The sequence below is a fragment of the Tribolium madens genome, unplaced genomic scaffold, assembly GCF_015345945.1.
Source record: "Tribolium madens isolate multiple individuals breed KSU strain unplaced genomic scaffold, Tmad_KSU_1.1 Scaffold_91;HRSCAF=231;Tcas5.2_LG7, whole genome shotgun sequence".
Classification (NCBI taxonomy): domain Eukaryota; kingdom Metazoa; phylum Arthropoda; class Insecta; order Coleoptera; family Tenebrionidae; genus Tribolium; species Tribolium madens.
The window spans coordinates 18,366,864-18,381,266 of NW_025401063.1; the positions used below are offsets into that span (position 1 = coordinate 18,366,864).

At 31.3% G+C, this 14,403-nt stretch overlaps 3 protein-coding genes across 3 annotated transcripts; 2 read left to right on the forward strand and 1 right to left on the reverse strand.

The window, feature by feature from the left end:
- The first annotated feature begins 327 nt into the window (after window positions 1-327).
- LOC123010568 (cilia- and flagella-associated protein 45-like) lies at window positions 328-2,733 on the forward strand. Its single transcript, XM_044407570.1, has 5 exons — window positions 328-430; window positions 939-1,146; window positions 1,199-1,345; window positions 1,402-1,554; window positions 1,601-2,733. The coding sequence occupies exons 2-5, from the start codon at window positions 973-975 to the stop codon at window positions 2,681-2,683; spliced, it is 1,557 nt and encodes a 518-aa protein (XP_044263505.1). The 5' UTR covers window positions 328-430; window positions 939-972; the 3' UTR covers window positions 2,684-2,733.
- Window positions 2,734-4,286: 1,553 nt separating this feature from the next.
- Window positions 4,287-6,351, forward strand: LOC123010870 (spermine oxidase-like). Its single transcript, XM_044408038.1, has 4 exons — window positions 4,287-5,102; window positions 5,155-5,764; window positions 5,814-6,016; window positions 6,070-6,351. Exons 1-4 carry the CDS (start codon window positions 4,660-4,662, stop codon window positions 6,305-6,307), a joined length of 1,494 nt encoding a protein of 497 aa, XP_044263973.1. The 5' UTR covers window positions 4,287-4,659; the 3' UTR covers window positions 6,308-6,351.
- LOC123010871 lies at window positions 6,194-13,213 on the reverse strand. Its single transcript, XM_044408039.1, has 5 exons — window positions 12,529-13,213; window positions 12,308-12,480; window positions 6,742-6,846; window positions 6,628-6,693; window positions 6,194-6,571 (listed from the first exon to the last, which is right to left on the reverse strand). Exons 1-5 carry the CDS (start codon window positions 13,211-13,213, stop codon window positions 6,386-6,388), a joined length of 1,215 nt encoding a protein of 404 aa, XP_044263974.1. The 3' UTR covers window positions 6,194-6,385.
- Window positions 13,214-14,403: the final 1,190 nt, after the last annotated feature.

Here is a 14,403-nt window from a genome sequence, read left to right on the forward strand (position 1 = left end):
AGATTTATTTTTGCGTGCACAGCATTTCGCCGTCTCCGTTCTATCATTTGACGAGATCGCTTATTCGGGTGTGTTTTGGCGTATTTCTGTTGATAAAATTGTTTTGCTTTTATAGGTAAGATGATTATTATTCTTGTCTCAATATTTGTGTGGACGCTAGATTTTATTGCTGTATATTTTACCGAAATTTTATGATTTGAACGAGTAATCTCACTTCTGATTACTTGTTTCAGGTCCAGACAACATCATCTTTTATTTAGCACTTGGGTTCTGCTTGCTTCTCTAGATTTATTCAGTATTTTGCATGTCTTGTGATTATTTTTTCAGATTCGCCGAACAGGTGCCTAGTACTTCGTGGTTTTATTTTTGATTTATCATAGAATCGCTTTTGGGACAGGACACATCAAGTGCCAGTGTCCTGTCTTACATGGTAAGAAACATTTACACAATAGTATGTTGTTGACTGTAGTGGGGTACTCGCAGCGAAATTTTCATTTTAGAGTAGTCTCTAGATTGCAAGTATCCCATGATTAGTGTTAAATGCAAATCGATCGATTTTATACTTGTATTTTAGATATTTTTACTTAGAAGCTTTTTTACTTTTGTACAGCTTTTTTATGTAGGAACACATCTAAAATAAATATTTTTTTACAATTTTTTTCATACTTGAACCTTTCATTTCATCCTAGCACATTACAAATAATTGAATTTCTTACTATGTAGCCTCTATTTATTTATTAAAGGCTTACAAATCAATAAAAAACGAATTATTTGTGGTTTTCATAATCATGAAGCGGATCTGTTGCTATGACATTCTCTTTATTTGATCAATTTTTGACATTAAAAGCACTTCAGTGAGAATGTCGCAGAGTCGTTCAAAAAACCCCTCAATGCCAACAAATCGGCCTAAGTATTACCTCAGTTTTTAATTTTTGTAGATACTTTGAAAGAAAATAGTTTTGTAGACCTCACATGCCCATCATTGACGAAAAAATGTGTATCAAAACAGTGAAGAAACCAAAAGAATACGTTACAGCTTACGATGTGCAAGGAATGAGGAAACTTATGGTGCCCGATAGAAATCCAATTGATATACCTGGAATTTTACCGAAATCAGAATTCGAAAGACTGAAAAATCAAGCACATGTAAGTAGTTGTGATTCTTTTTACTTTTATTTGAATTTTTTGTTAAACCAAGATTGTGACTTTGAAAGACAGAATGATGATGTTGGATGAAGCAGAACAAAAGAAAAACGCGCTGCAAAGAGAAAGTGAAAAAAGAAAAGAATTTTTGCAAAAAGTTCAAAAGAGGCAGAATGCTAAACCGGGAACCACTTTAAGCGACGTTGGTTGAAAAATAATGTAACTGAAAAATTACCCAATTGAAAAATTTTGCTTTAGGTTGAACGCGAAGCAAAATCACGAAATATGTATCTTTTGAAAAGGTCCTTTGATTTGATGCAAGAACAAGACAACAGAGTAAAAAGAGCTAACGGTGTGATCCTTGCAACTAAATGTCGAGCAATTAGAAACGCACAAATAGCTGAAAAAGAAGTAAGTCTTGGTAAAAGTTTAAAAATCAAAAACTTATCTTGAGCAGCTGATAGAAAAACAACTGCAAGAAGAAAACCGACGCTTGGATATGATGATGGAACAGCAACGTCAGAAAGCAATGGAAGAAGAAGAAAAGCGCAAACAGGAAGAAGAAAGAAAAAAACAAAATTATGTGACAGCGTTGTCTGACCAAATGCGAATGAACGAAATCGAGCGTATGATAGAAGCCGAACAAAAAGAGGAAGAAAGCAGAATGATCAATAAAGCATTTCTTGCAATCCAACAAGAAGAAGAACAGAAACTGAAAGAGAAGAAAGAATTGCAACAAAAAATACGAAATGATTTGAAGAAAGCAAACGATGATTTAGAACGCTACAAACTAATCCAAAAAGAGGAACAAAGAATAGCTGATTTAAGAATACAAAAGTTCATGCAAGAGAAACTCGAACGAGAGTTGGCACGGGATCAAGAATTAGCACTAGCTAAAGCCGCCAAAGAACAAGAAATTATAAGGATGAGAAGCCAGCAGCAAAGATCACAAGACATCAAGGCAGCGATGGACGAAATGAACGCTTTAAGAATACAAGAAGAGGTTGAACGAAAATGGAGAGAAAAGGAAATTGCTGCTGCCAAAGCCAAGAAGGAACAACAGGAGTTGCTGAAAATTGAAAGAGAGAAACAGATTGAAGATTTAAGGAGAGCAGCAGCCATTACTTTAGCAAGAGACGAAGAAGATTTTCATAGAGTAGCGAAAGTGCAACGAGAACAGTGGGAAAAAGAAATGGAATTGAACAAGGGGAAGAAGGAGAAAGCGGGACAACACCGTGCGGAATTACTTAAGCAAATTAATGAAAAAGAAAAAGAAAGAATTATGATCCAAAAGGAGAAGTTTGAGGAAGCTAATCTTCAACAGATTGAACAGAAGAGGAAGGATATGCATGTTAAGGAGCATTTGAGACAAAAGATTGAGGATTTGAGGTACATGTTTGTGGGTGATTGTAGAGTGTGTTTATTTATTATTATTGTGCACTTATTTGCGTTTTTTCTTATTTGCAGGAATAAACAATTACCGGAAAGGTACATTAAGGATATTGAACACCATATTGAAGGCATAATCAATACAGAATGAAATGTGTATTGTATTTGGCATAACAAATAATAAAGTATCAGTCAACATCATAAAAGTGTTTTATTTTATTGAACTAGACAGAACTAATTGCTAGTAGTGCGGTGAAATTAGTCATAAAAATAGTGGTCAAATAACGAAAACTCATTAGAAATAAAGTGTCAAAAGTCCCCATTGATCCCATGTGTGCTAAAATGTTATTCGGGTTCAAAGGTCAAAATTTGAGGTTTTTTAATTTTTTTTCGAAAACGGTAAGTTTTATCAAAAAAGTAGCCCAGACAAAAATGATAGATCTTAAAATTATCTTCAAAAATGGTCTTTATACTTTTTTCCTAAGAATCACCTTTTCTAAGATACCGATATTCTAAAAGTTGAAGGAGTAACGTTCTACATCATATGCACATACAAAGTGCGCCAGAACTCGCGCCCCAAAGACAAATGCCATGTAGGGTAAGGTACCAGGAACATAGAAAAAAATTAAAAAAATCTATCTATAAAAATTTCAGAATTATGAGAGTTTAGATTTTGCACTTTGACTCTTATTTATTTCTGTTGGAAAAATAATTTTCCAAGTTTTTTTGCTACAGGCTATTAGAAAGAAGATATATTCTAAATTGTAACTCTGTTTAATGTTATTTCTGGCTTTTATTGGCAAAATTTTTGTACCTTTACTAAATAATTATTAAAAAAAAACATATACAAGGTCATCAGTATTATTAAATAGACATAAAAAAATGTTAAATGTCAAAAAATTTTGACATAGAATTTTTTAAGCATTTTTTCAGTACTCTGGGGGACTACCCAATTACTCCCTTTCAAGGAAATGCGCGATTTTTTGAACATCCTGTACGTATTACCAAATAAATTCTTTTTAATTGTAATGAAATCGAGATTTTTATAAGTTTAATGAAGTAGAAGAAAAATTTCAAGCAAGATAAGATACCAGGAACACGGAAAAAATGTTTAAAAAATTTTATCTGTCAAAAAATTTTGACATTTAACATTTTTTATGTCTATTTAATGATACTGATGATTTTGTATGGTTTTTTTTTACAATTATTTAGTGAAGGTACAAAAATTTTGCCAAAATAACATTAAACAGAGTTACAGTTTAGGATACAGCTTCCTTGTTTCCGCTTCTAGTAACCTGTAGCAAAAAAAAACTTGGAAAATTATTTATCCTACAGAAATAAATAGAGGTAAAATCTAAAATTTAAACTCTCATAACTTCGAAATTTTTATAGATAGAATTTTTTTAAATTTTCTCCATGTTCCTGGTACCTTACCCTACATAGCATTTTTCTTTGGGGCTTGAGTTCTGGCGCACTCTGTATGTACATATCATGTAGAACGTGACTCCTTCAACTTTTAGAATCCCGATATCTCATGAAGAAAAAAAAGTATAAGGACCATTTTTGTAGATAATGTTAAGAACTGTAACTTTTGTCTGAGCTACTTTTTTGATAAAACTTACTGTTTTCGAAAAAAATCTAAAAAACGTCAAATTTTGACCTTTGACCCCGAATAACTTTTTTAGCACACATGGGATCTATGGGAACTTCTGACACTTTATTTCTAATGGTGTACCTACCCAAGGTCTCCACCAAAATTTAGCTCTGTCGGAATTTTCGTTATTTGACTACTTATAGGTAGTGTCTCATTTGTAAACATTAAAATAGAATAAAATTTTAATTATTGTATTCAGAAAAAAAAACGAATAATCTTATGCGTTATTAAATTAAATTCGTAGCTCTCATATGAATGAAAAGTACCTGCCCTAAAATCTAATTCGCAACATACATGCGAAATTCTAATCAGTTGTTTATAGCAGATATCAACTGACATAAAAACTTGGAAATTGTTGTGAACTTACATAATGTACCCTTAACCTTGTGACCTACAAATCTTAAAAACATATTTTATACCCAACTCTATTTATTATCACAACACAGCTGTAAAAGTTCGGTCTTTCACCAAAAATGAAGCTCCTCAAACTGTTTCTAGTTGTATTTTTGCAAATTTATGCCGAAGCGACGCCTTCTGTCTTAATTGTGGGCTCTGGACCTGCTGGTATAGCAGCAGCAACGAGACTCCTTGAACACAGTTATAAAAACATTCGAGTATTAGAAGCAGAAAACCGAATCGGTGGTCGAATTAACAGTGTTTTTTTTGGACAAGCTTTTGTCGATTTGGGGGCGGAATCGTGTCATGGGACCAAAGGTAACATCGTTTTCGACATGGTCAAACATTTGGACGTGTTAAAACACGTTGACGGTCCAAGAAATGTTTACCATTCCTCAAGGAAACAAGTAGATAAGGAATTTGGGGATGAACTGTTGAGAATTATCGAATCAATTTATGGCCCTGATGGCCAGAGAGATGAAGATGAGGGTACAAGTGTTGGTCATTATTGTTTGGACAAGTAAGTAGGATAATAGCTCGTCTAGTTTAATCCAGATATGAATCACACTCAGATACAACGCAACCATCTACGATAAATACCAGAAAAATCCGGAAAAACTGGAAATCGCAAAATCGTCAATTAATCTCTTCCATCATATTGTATTAAGCTATGAAGGCGCTTTTTCGTGGTTTGAGCCTTCGGCCAAGAGTGATTACAGGGACTGTGAGGGCGACCTCAGCTTAAACTGGAACGGTTTGGGCTACAAGACTGTATTGGAAGTCATGATGAAAAAATTCCCAAACCCTTCGGAACAACTGCCATTTGATGAAACAGTATTACTAAACAAAGAAGTAATTAAAGTATTTTGGAACGAGAGTTCTAGTCATGATTCTGTAACAGTTTATTGTTCAGATCATACAAGTTTTACAGCCGATCATATTATTTTCACCCCTTCTATTGGAGTGTTGAAAGAGCGTCATGAATCAATGTTTTCGCCTGAATTACCCGATGCAAAAAGGGGCGCCATAAAACACATCGGTTTTGGGGCCGTTATGAAAGTTGCGATGTATTTCAAACACCGATGGTGGGAAAACGAGAGGAATTTTACAGGTTTTCATTTCGTTTGGAGCCAAGATGACAAAAGTCGAGTTTTTAAAGAATTCCCAGAAGGTCCATTAAAGGTATAATAAAAAAATTATTTAACTAAAGTTGAAATTTTAACTGCTTCAGGATGGCCATTCTTGGCTCACTGAATTCTTTTGCGTCGTCCCAGTAGATCGAAACCCGAATGTTCTTGTTGGGTGGCTCACGGGTTCTATGGTTCCTGAAATCGAATTAATGACCAATGAGACGTTAATCAATGGTTTAGAATTTGTTCTGAATAAGTTTTTGGGACATAAATATAATATAACCGGCCCAGACTCGATAATTCGGTACGATTTTTTAAATATTCAACAAATAAATCAAAGTTATTCTATATTTTTAGTACTTATTGGCACACAAATCCGCATTTTAGAGGAAGTTACTCTTATCAAACTGTCGAATCTCGGAAAGATAAAATTACAGCTCAAATGGAATTAGCGAAACCAATTCTAAATTTGGAAGGACGTCCTATTTTACAGTTTGCGGGAGAGGCCTCGCATCCCTATTTTTACTCTACTGTGCATGGGGCTATCGAGACCGGCTTTAGAGAAGCTGATCGAATTATTAATTCATACAAATAAATAATTTATTGTGCTTTTGCTAATAAATAATGGTTAAATTCGAAGATTTCGTGTTTTATGGCCCACAAGTTGGTTTATTCACTTGAAATTGGTAAATAATTGTGATGTATGTTGTGGCGGCTCCCACGAACTAAAACAAATTTTTAAAATTTGACAATTTACGAAAAAAATTACAGTAAAAACGAAGCTGCCGTCTATTGTAAAAAACCCAAGTGCTGTAAATGAAGGCGCTCTATGTGTTAGTTGTAATGCAAAAATTTGTAACTGAAAATAAACACATTTAAAAATAATAAACACCAACAAAAGAAAATATTCAGTACTTTTTCTTCAAGAGTAGAATCTGAACGAATAATGAGTTTTATGACCCAGTCTAACGTAGCTCGAGCCTAAAAATTACAGTTAAATATTCATTACAATGTTGTAATAAAACTTACTTCATTTGAATTAAGATGTGCAAATGCAGCTTTTCTTGCAAGTTCGTAGACGCGTAGCAATGACCAAAAGAACCACCCAAGTGTAGAAATAGGTCGAATAGAAATCTGAAACAAGCAAATATAATACAAGAACAAAAGGAATTATCAACAAATGCAAAATATAAATCGACATTGCTTTTTTATCTTTTTAAAAGCATTTCTATATTTTTCAACTATTTAACAACAAAACCTCTATATTCTTCAGGTGATGTCTTAAAAAGGATCAGTACAATAGTGAATTGCATTAAATTGCAAACTAAGTAAGTGGGTAAGTACGTGATGTAGTTTCAGTTTTTCCCAATTTTTTTTTAATAAAAACGATTACTACGACTTGGTATTTTAATCAATTATTTACAAAAATTTGGGTTCGGTTTATAGAAGTCATTAAGTTAATTGCATTCAAATGTTAAATTAACTGATCACGTGATCAAGATGAACCAACCAGATGCTCATATGCACGCGTGAATCACGCATTAACTTTTAACCAAAAATTAATTTTTAATTTGCCTTCTACAAACCGACTCCTAGGGTAGATTTACAGAAAATGAATTAAATCAAAATTAAGTTAATCGCGATTAACTTTAAAATCCTGACATCTGGTTGGTTGTTCATCAAAATTCAACCAATCACGTAATAAATTAAATTTAGTTGCAATCAAATATTTAATTCGGCTTCTACAGGGTGTTTCACATAATTTTACGAGGCCTGCGCCTGTAAGATGAAATCAATAATACATATTCCGATACGAACTCGATTACAAATTTTGAAAAATTGGATAATTTTCTCTAGTTTGTTCACACTTGATAATTAATTCTGAAAAACTGCAGTTTATAACTATTAATGAAACAGTGATGATTAGTTTGACAACTACTGTCATGGGTTTCCAAAAATTAAATAATTAAATGTGTATTTTTTGTATCCACTGTTTTGTGACTTTTGTATATTTGGGTGCGTACGTTAGGCACAAGCCTCGTAAAATTGTGTGAAACACCTTGTATAAACCCATCATTAATCTTTTAAAATAATTTTTCTGGAGATGTTGATCAATATAAAGTTTTTTGTTTTTTTTGAATTGCTGGTGGGGGTGGTGTGAATCAAGAACACGACATGACCTCCGTCTGTTTTTGACATTTGACAGCTTCTGACATTTTGATACTAAAGTCAAAAAGAAAAGCTTCTCCCTGGCATTAGGATTTTTATAGGGCTTGAATTACGATTGTTACGATGATATAAAGGGTATAAATATTAGCCTCAAAACAGTTTTGCCATTAAAAATGACATTACAAACGACCTATGTGACGGTAAGACACACTTTTGACGTACGTCACTAGCTCTGCGTTACTTTAATCACATTTGTTAAAGTGAGATAAACAGCGTGACCGACCTTTTGGAAATAGGTGCGAGAGAGCAACAGGACTGTTTACAAATATTGAAAAGAGAAAGCTATCTGGTACATACGTCTTCTGAATCATTAATTGATCCACACGCGTATAATAAAAAAACGAACTTTAAGTCCTTTCTATTTCACTTATACGAAATAAGATGAATAAATGGCTTGTAAGATAATAAAGTTTTTTAAATAATTTTTAAAAATACAAGAGGATGTTACATCGTGACTAATTTTGGATAGTTTCAAATAATGACATCCCACATAAACGCCTACAGACAGCGTTATAGATAATTATAAAAATCTACTTTTTTGAATTATGTTTTAAATTCGCTGAAGGGAAACTTACGCTGTAATAACAGTAGCAAAATGCAAACACGATAGTATTAAACTGAATAAGACTTCCAATTATTATTATAAACCCAAAAATCTTATTAACGGTATCAGATATGTCGCAAAGCTTATCATGGCTTCGAATACAAATATCTATAATTTGTTCATCGGTTTTCGAACTGTTTATCAAACCTGCAATAACAAAATTACAGAAAATGAAAAATTTAGCAAATTCAAAACGCACCATCTATTGTAAGAATTTTTTCGCCATGATTTTTGTATTTGTTCAGAGTTCGACTATTTTCATATAATTTTCTAAGGATTGTGTTGATAAGCGCAAATCTGCGCCGAAGTATAATATTAGAGACAACAAATTGAGTCTCGCCTTGATGAATCAACATGAATGGAAGAATATGCATTAATATTACCACCATTGGAATAGGATCAATATTTTCTCGAGGTATATTCCAAATTTCTATTAAAACATTACATATCGTGAAAAATGGCCCGATAATAGTGAGAACTAAACAAATACGAAAATCCTGTTGGTGATTTATGTTTTGTCCCAGCTTTGTCCATATTTCATCAAACATTGCAATTGTGTTGCCAAATTTTTTGAATTTGTCTTTGTTGATATAACTCAAGATATGTATACCAAAAAAACCAAATGTTCCGGATATAGAGACAACCAGAATTAGTAATTTGGCAAAAGTATTAAAGTTATATAATTTTCCATTTGTAATGGGATTAGGAGTTTCATCCAAAGATGCATCGTACACCAGAATGAGAAAAATTACAAGATATAAAAGTATTATAAAGTTACAGTATTTGTTAGTTTTGAGAACTGTTTTCTTTCCTGCTTTCCCAAAATAAGTTGGGTGAGGACCAAGAATAAGCGAAACGTAAACTATGAGAAATAGAGTGTTGTAGACACTGCCTTTAGACATTTTAGACTGCAAAGATTACCCAAAAATATATTTACAAGGCTATGGTGTAATAACAGGTCTCTTGGGTGTCATCATATTCGATACAAATCAGTTAAAAATAAGCTAAATTGAGGCATTAGTTTTGATTATCTGATCAGTAAAAAAAGGGAATTAGGTAACTTGGGCTCCAGGGAATTATGAGATATTATTATCTCTAATTTAAATTGACAAAAATTAATAGAAAGAATCTGTACTTTGTGTCATGTTTTGTTTTAAATTGTTTCAACATTTTTAGTTGAAATAATACAAAAAAAGTTAATTTTTGCTCTATTGTTTGATATAAATTTAATTTTCTTTTGTTATACAGAAAAAGAAAATTGTTCAAGCATTTTTGTCAAAACAAAATGTTTTCAGTTTTAATAAGACTATTCCATAATTTTGCCGATCATCTAAGGATTACAACTTTATATGTTTTATTCACATTTTATCGATAAAAAATTTCATATAAGTTACCATTTAAAAACAATTGCAAAACTCAAAAACAGAGCACTTTTTTTATTTTATTTAAGTCTTATTTCATGGATATTACTTAACAATGACAAATTTTGATACAAATTTTCATTCCATGTTTAACTATACGTATTTATATACAAACTTTTATCCCTTATTTGACCCCCTTAGGGATAGAATTATCCAAAATCTTGAAACACGTGCTATTTTGTTTTTAACTGAACACCCAAATACCAATTTTCATAGATTTAACTTTAAAAAAAAACGGATATTTTACGAAGTTTTACCCTTGTTCAACCCCCTTGAGGGTGAAATTTCCAAAAATCCTGAAACACGTATTACTTGATTTTTAATCGAAAGCCTAAATACAATTTTTCAAGGATTTAACTTTATAAATGACATATTTTAATACAAATTGTCATCCCTGTTTAACCCCCTAGAGGGTGGAATTTTCAGAAATCCTTAAACACGTGTTTCTTCATTTTTAACCGAAAGCCCAAATTCCAATTTTCATAAATATAACTTCAAAAATGACGAATTTATAAATATTTATACAAATTTTCATCCCTTGTTTTGACCCCTTAGGGATAGAATTCTCCAAAATCTTGAAACACGTGCTATTTTGTTTTTAACTGAACACCCAAATACTAATTTTCATAGATTTAACTTAAAAAAAAACGGATATTTTACGAAGTTTTACCCTTGTTCAACCCCCTTGAGGGTGGAATTTCCAAAAATCCTGAAACACGTATTACTTGATTTTTAATAGAAAGCCTAAATACAAATTTTCAAGGATTTAACATTATAAATGACATATTTTAATACAAATTGTCATCCCTGTTTAACCCTCTAGAGGGTGGAATTTTCAGAAATCCTTAAACACGTGTTTCTTCATTTTTAACCGAAAGCCCAAATCCCAATTTTCATAAATATAACTTCAAAAATGATGAATTTATAAATATTTATACAAATTTTCATCCCTTGTTTGACCCCTTTGGGGATGAAATTTTCCGAAAACCTAAAGCACGTGTTTTTTTGTTTTTAACTGAGAGCCCAAATACCAATTTTCATGAATTTAACTTAAAAAAAATACAAATATTTTACAACCTCTTATCCTTGTTCAACCCCCTTGGGGGTGAAATTTCCAAAAATGGTAAAATACGTATTTTTTTATTTTTAACCGAAAGCCTAAATACCAATTTTCATGGCTATAGCTTTAAAACTTCGAATTCACCTCCCCATTTAACCCTCTTAGGGGTTGATTTTCCAAAAATCCTTTCTTATCTTACGATAGATGACAAAAAATGTTCAACTTTGTTTTAAGTAGTATTGTCATAACTTTAAAAATAATGGAGTTATGGCTTGGGGCGTTTTTCATAATACAGCCTGTATATATAGATTACAAAAAAATTGAAATAGAGGAAAAAAAATTATCTTTCATTTTACGTCAAAATTGCAAAGGAGAAATATTTTTCGCTTCACTTGAAACGAGCAAATCTGTAATTAAAACTTTTATTATTCTGATTTAGTGAAAAGAAAAGTTAATTTTTCTTTTGATTTTGGACATTATCTCTGCTATCACATTGGCGGTTTTATTTATTTGACAACTATACATATGTCACTTTGACAATTAATTTATTAATTAAATATTGGTTTTTATCTTAAAGCTGTTTCTTTGAGTTGCTATTTATCAAAATTATGTTTTTCCCGCACATTTTTTTTATTTAACTTGCAAAAACTCATTTGTCAAAGTGACATTATTGTCAAAAAAATAAAACCGCCAATGTGATAGGATTTAAAAAGCATAAATTTCAAGAGAAAAATGAACTTCTTTCTATTGAGTCTGAATCTGAATCTCTGAAACAAGAGAAACTCTCTTCTGTTTGTTTACATTATTTCCATTTTATGACTAAAGGAATCAGGCACCCCGTAGAGAAGGTCGGATGATTGACAGCTGCCACAGAATGCAGGTCTAAAAAAAGTATGCAACTTACAGTACACCAAATCTCAACAGTTCATTCGGTACCCTAGAGCCTTAGCTAGAAGTGATCAATCAAATTGTTCATAACTTTGCTTTTACTAAAAATGACACACTATATTTTTCTTTTTTTTGACATCCAAGTATTTCTATTGTTTTTATCTAATCATGCATTTTCTTTAATTTTAATATGTCTGTATATTTTTTTATTTCTGGGAAATGCGCTTCTATTTTTTAATAAACAATGTGACTAATGTCAACCATTTACTCATTCACACTTTTAAATCAACACCCAAAAGTAAACATTTATTTGATAGTTAGTCATTTACTTACATGTTTTAGCTATCATAATTTTTAGAATCGCTTACTAACAAAACTAGATTTATTACTTACATTATAGTAGCAGTAGCAAAAAGAAAAAACGATGGTGTTAAACTGAATAACACACCCAACTATAATCGGAAAACCATACAACTTATTAACAACAGCACACATGTCGCAAAGCTTATCGTGGCATCTCATACAAAAATCTACTATTTGCTCATCAATTTTCAAATTTCTTGTATCTAAAATATTAAAACAATAATTATTCAGAAACGTAAAAAAACAAACACCTTTAGCTACAACAAAATTTTTTTCGCTATTGCTTCTTAATCTTTTTTCGCATAATTTTTCAAGAATTTTATTAAGCACTTTGAACCTCGATTGCAGAATAATATTAGCGACAACAAATTGCGTTTCTCCTTGATGGACCATCAAAAAAGAAAGCATATGACATGCAAGTAAGGTATCCGGGAGGGGTTCGATATTTTCTCGTGGCATATTCCAAACTTCCATTGAAATATTACCGATTATTAAAAATGGTCCACTGATTGTCATAATCAAACAAAAGTAAAAATCTAGTTGATGATTAATAGTGTGCCCAAGCTTTCTTAGTGTTTCATCCAACACTGCAACATTGTTAACAAAATTTGTAAAGTGTTTTTTGTAAAAAAAACTAAACGCGAGCATTATAAATACAGCAGAAACTCCACTTAGAGCCACTACGTAAATTAATAATTTTGCAAATGTATTAAAACTGTATAATTGTCCATCGAAAAGTGGATTTTTTTCCAAGCTTGCAAAGTGTACCAGAACTGCGAAAAGAAATAGATACGAAATTATAACCACGCTGCAGTATTTATTAGTTTTTAGCATTCTCCATTTTCCGGTATTTTTAAAGTAACTTGGATTAAGTCCCAGTAAAAATGAGATTAAAATTAAGAAAGAAACGGTGTTATAAACACTCCCTTTGGACATTGCGACTGATAGACGTGACCAAAAAGAAACTATTAAATTACTTAAGCGCTCTCTCGGGGATCGTTAGATTTAATCAAATTCGATTAAAATCAAATTTTGTAGAGCACTGACCGATGAAAAACTTTACCCATGATACCTTTCACTGTTGAGTCATTTATCCAAATATGTTAGACAAATATTAATGAACTTGATGGCTCATACAAACAGATTTGGTAACGAATGTTTTTATCCTTGTGAAAAATGCTGTGGGAATTTTGATGCTATTAATCGTCCACTTTTTTTTCAGAACATCTGGTGGGACAGCTGCAAGCCGGGTAGAAGGGTGAGTGCAGCTGCCACTGATATTAAAATCAATATGAACATTTTTTTACGTAATAAAATTATAAGAACTCATAATGTATATAATTTAAAGAAGGATATTCAGATTTAGAAAGTCTGTGACTGTGAGTAGAGTCGTTAATTAAAATAGAACAGTGTCTTCTAGAAATTCCGTTATTGTTTTTATTACAATATCTGGAGTAGAACAGTAAGGTACACATACAGGCTGAATATAAAGTATGGAACCAAGCGGTTTTTTTTAATTATTTGCGTCCAGAAATAATTAATATAAATACTGTAAGAATAAGTACTTGTAAGTAAGAATAAAAGCATTAATTATAATAATTTTTGCTTTTGTGAAATTAAACATGACAGAATATGTGAGAATAGTTGACCTATACAATATTAAAATTTGAACCTTGATTATTGAAATAAGTAATAACTAGAATTATTTTTGAAAATGTCCGAAAATTCCACATTTTTTTGAAGTTTTCAAAGTATTTTTTAAATCCATCAATTTTACAAAAGAATTATGAAAAGAATGTTAATTGTTTAGTGTTCTTGTTTTTTAATGTATTTGGACAGAGATTTAGTTTAGAGTTTTTTTTTTCTTATAAGCTTTTGATTTTGATAAATTTTTCTATAGTGTGTTAGTGTGGACAAAAAAATAATTTTTGAAAAGCAGGCTTTTTTTATTAGGTATTTTTGAGCAGATTTTTAAAAATAATATTGAAATAATTTTATTTTAAAACTAATATGCTATTGATTTGATTTGTYAAAATATTCTATAACATTTTAAATACAGTTTTTTGGAATTATTTTTTTAGGACGATTTTTTCAAAAACTTGAAATAATTAACAAAATTTTGTAAT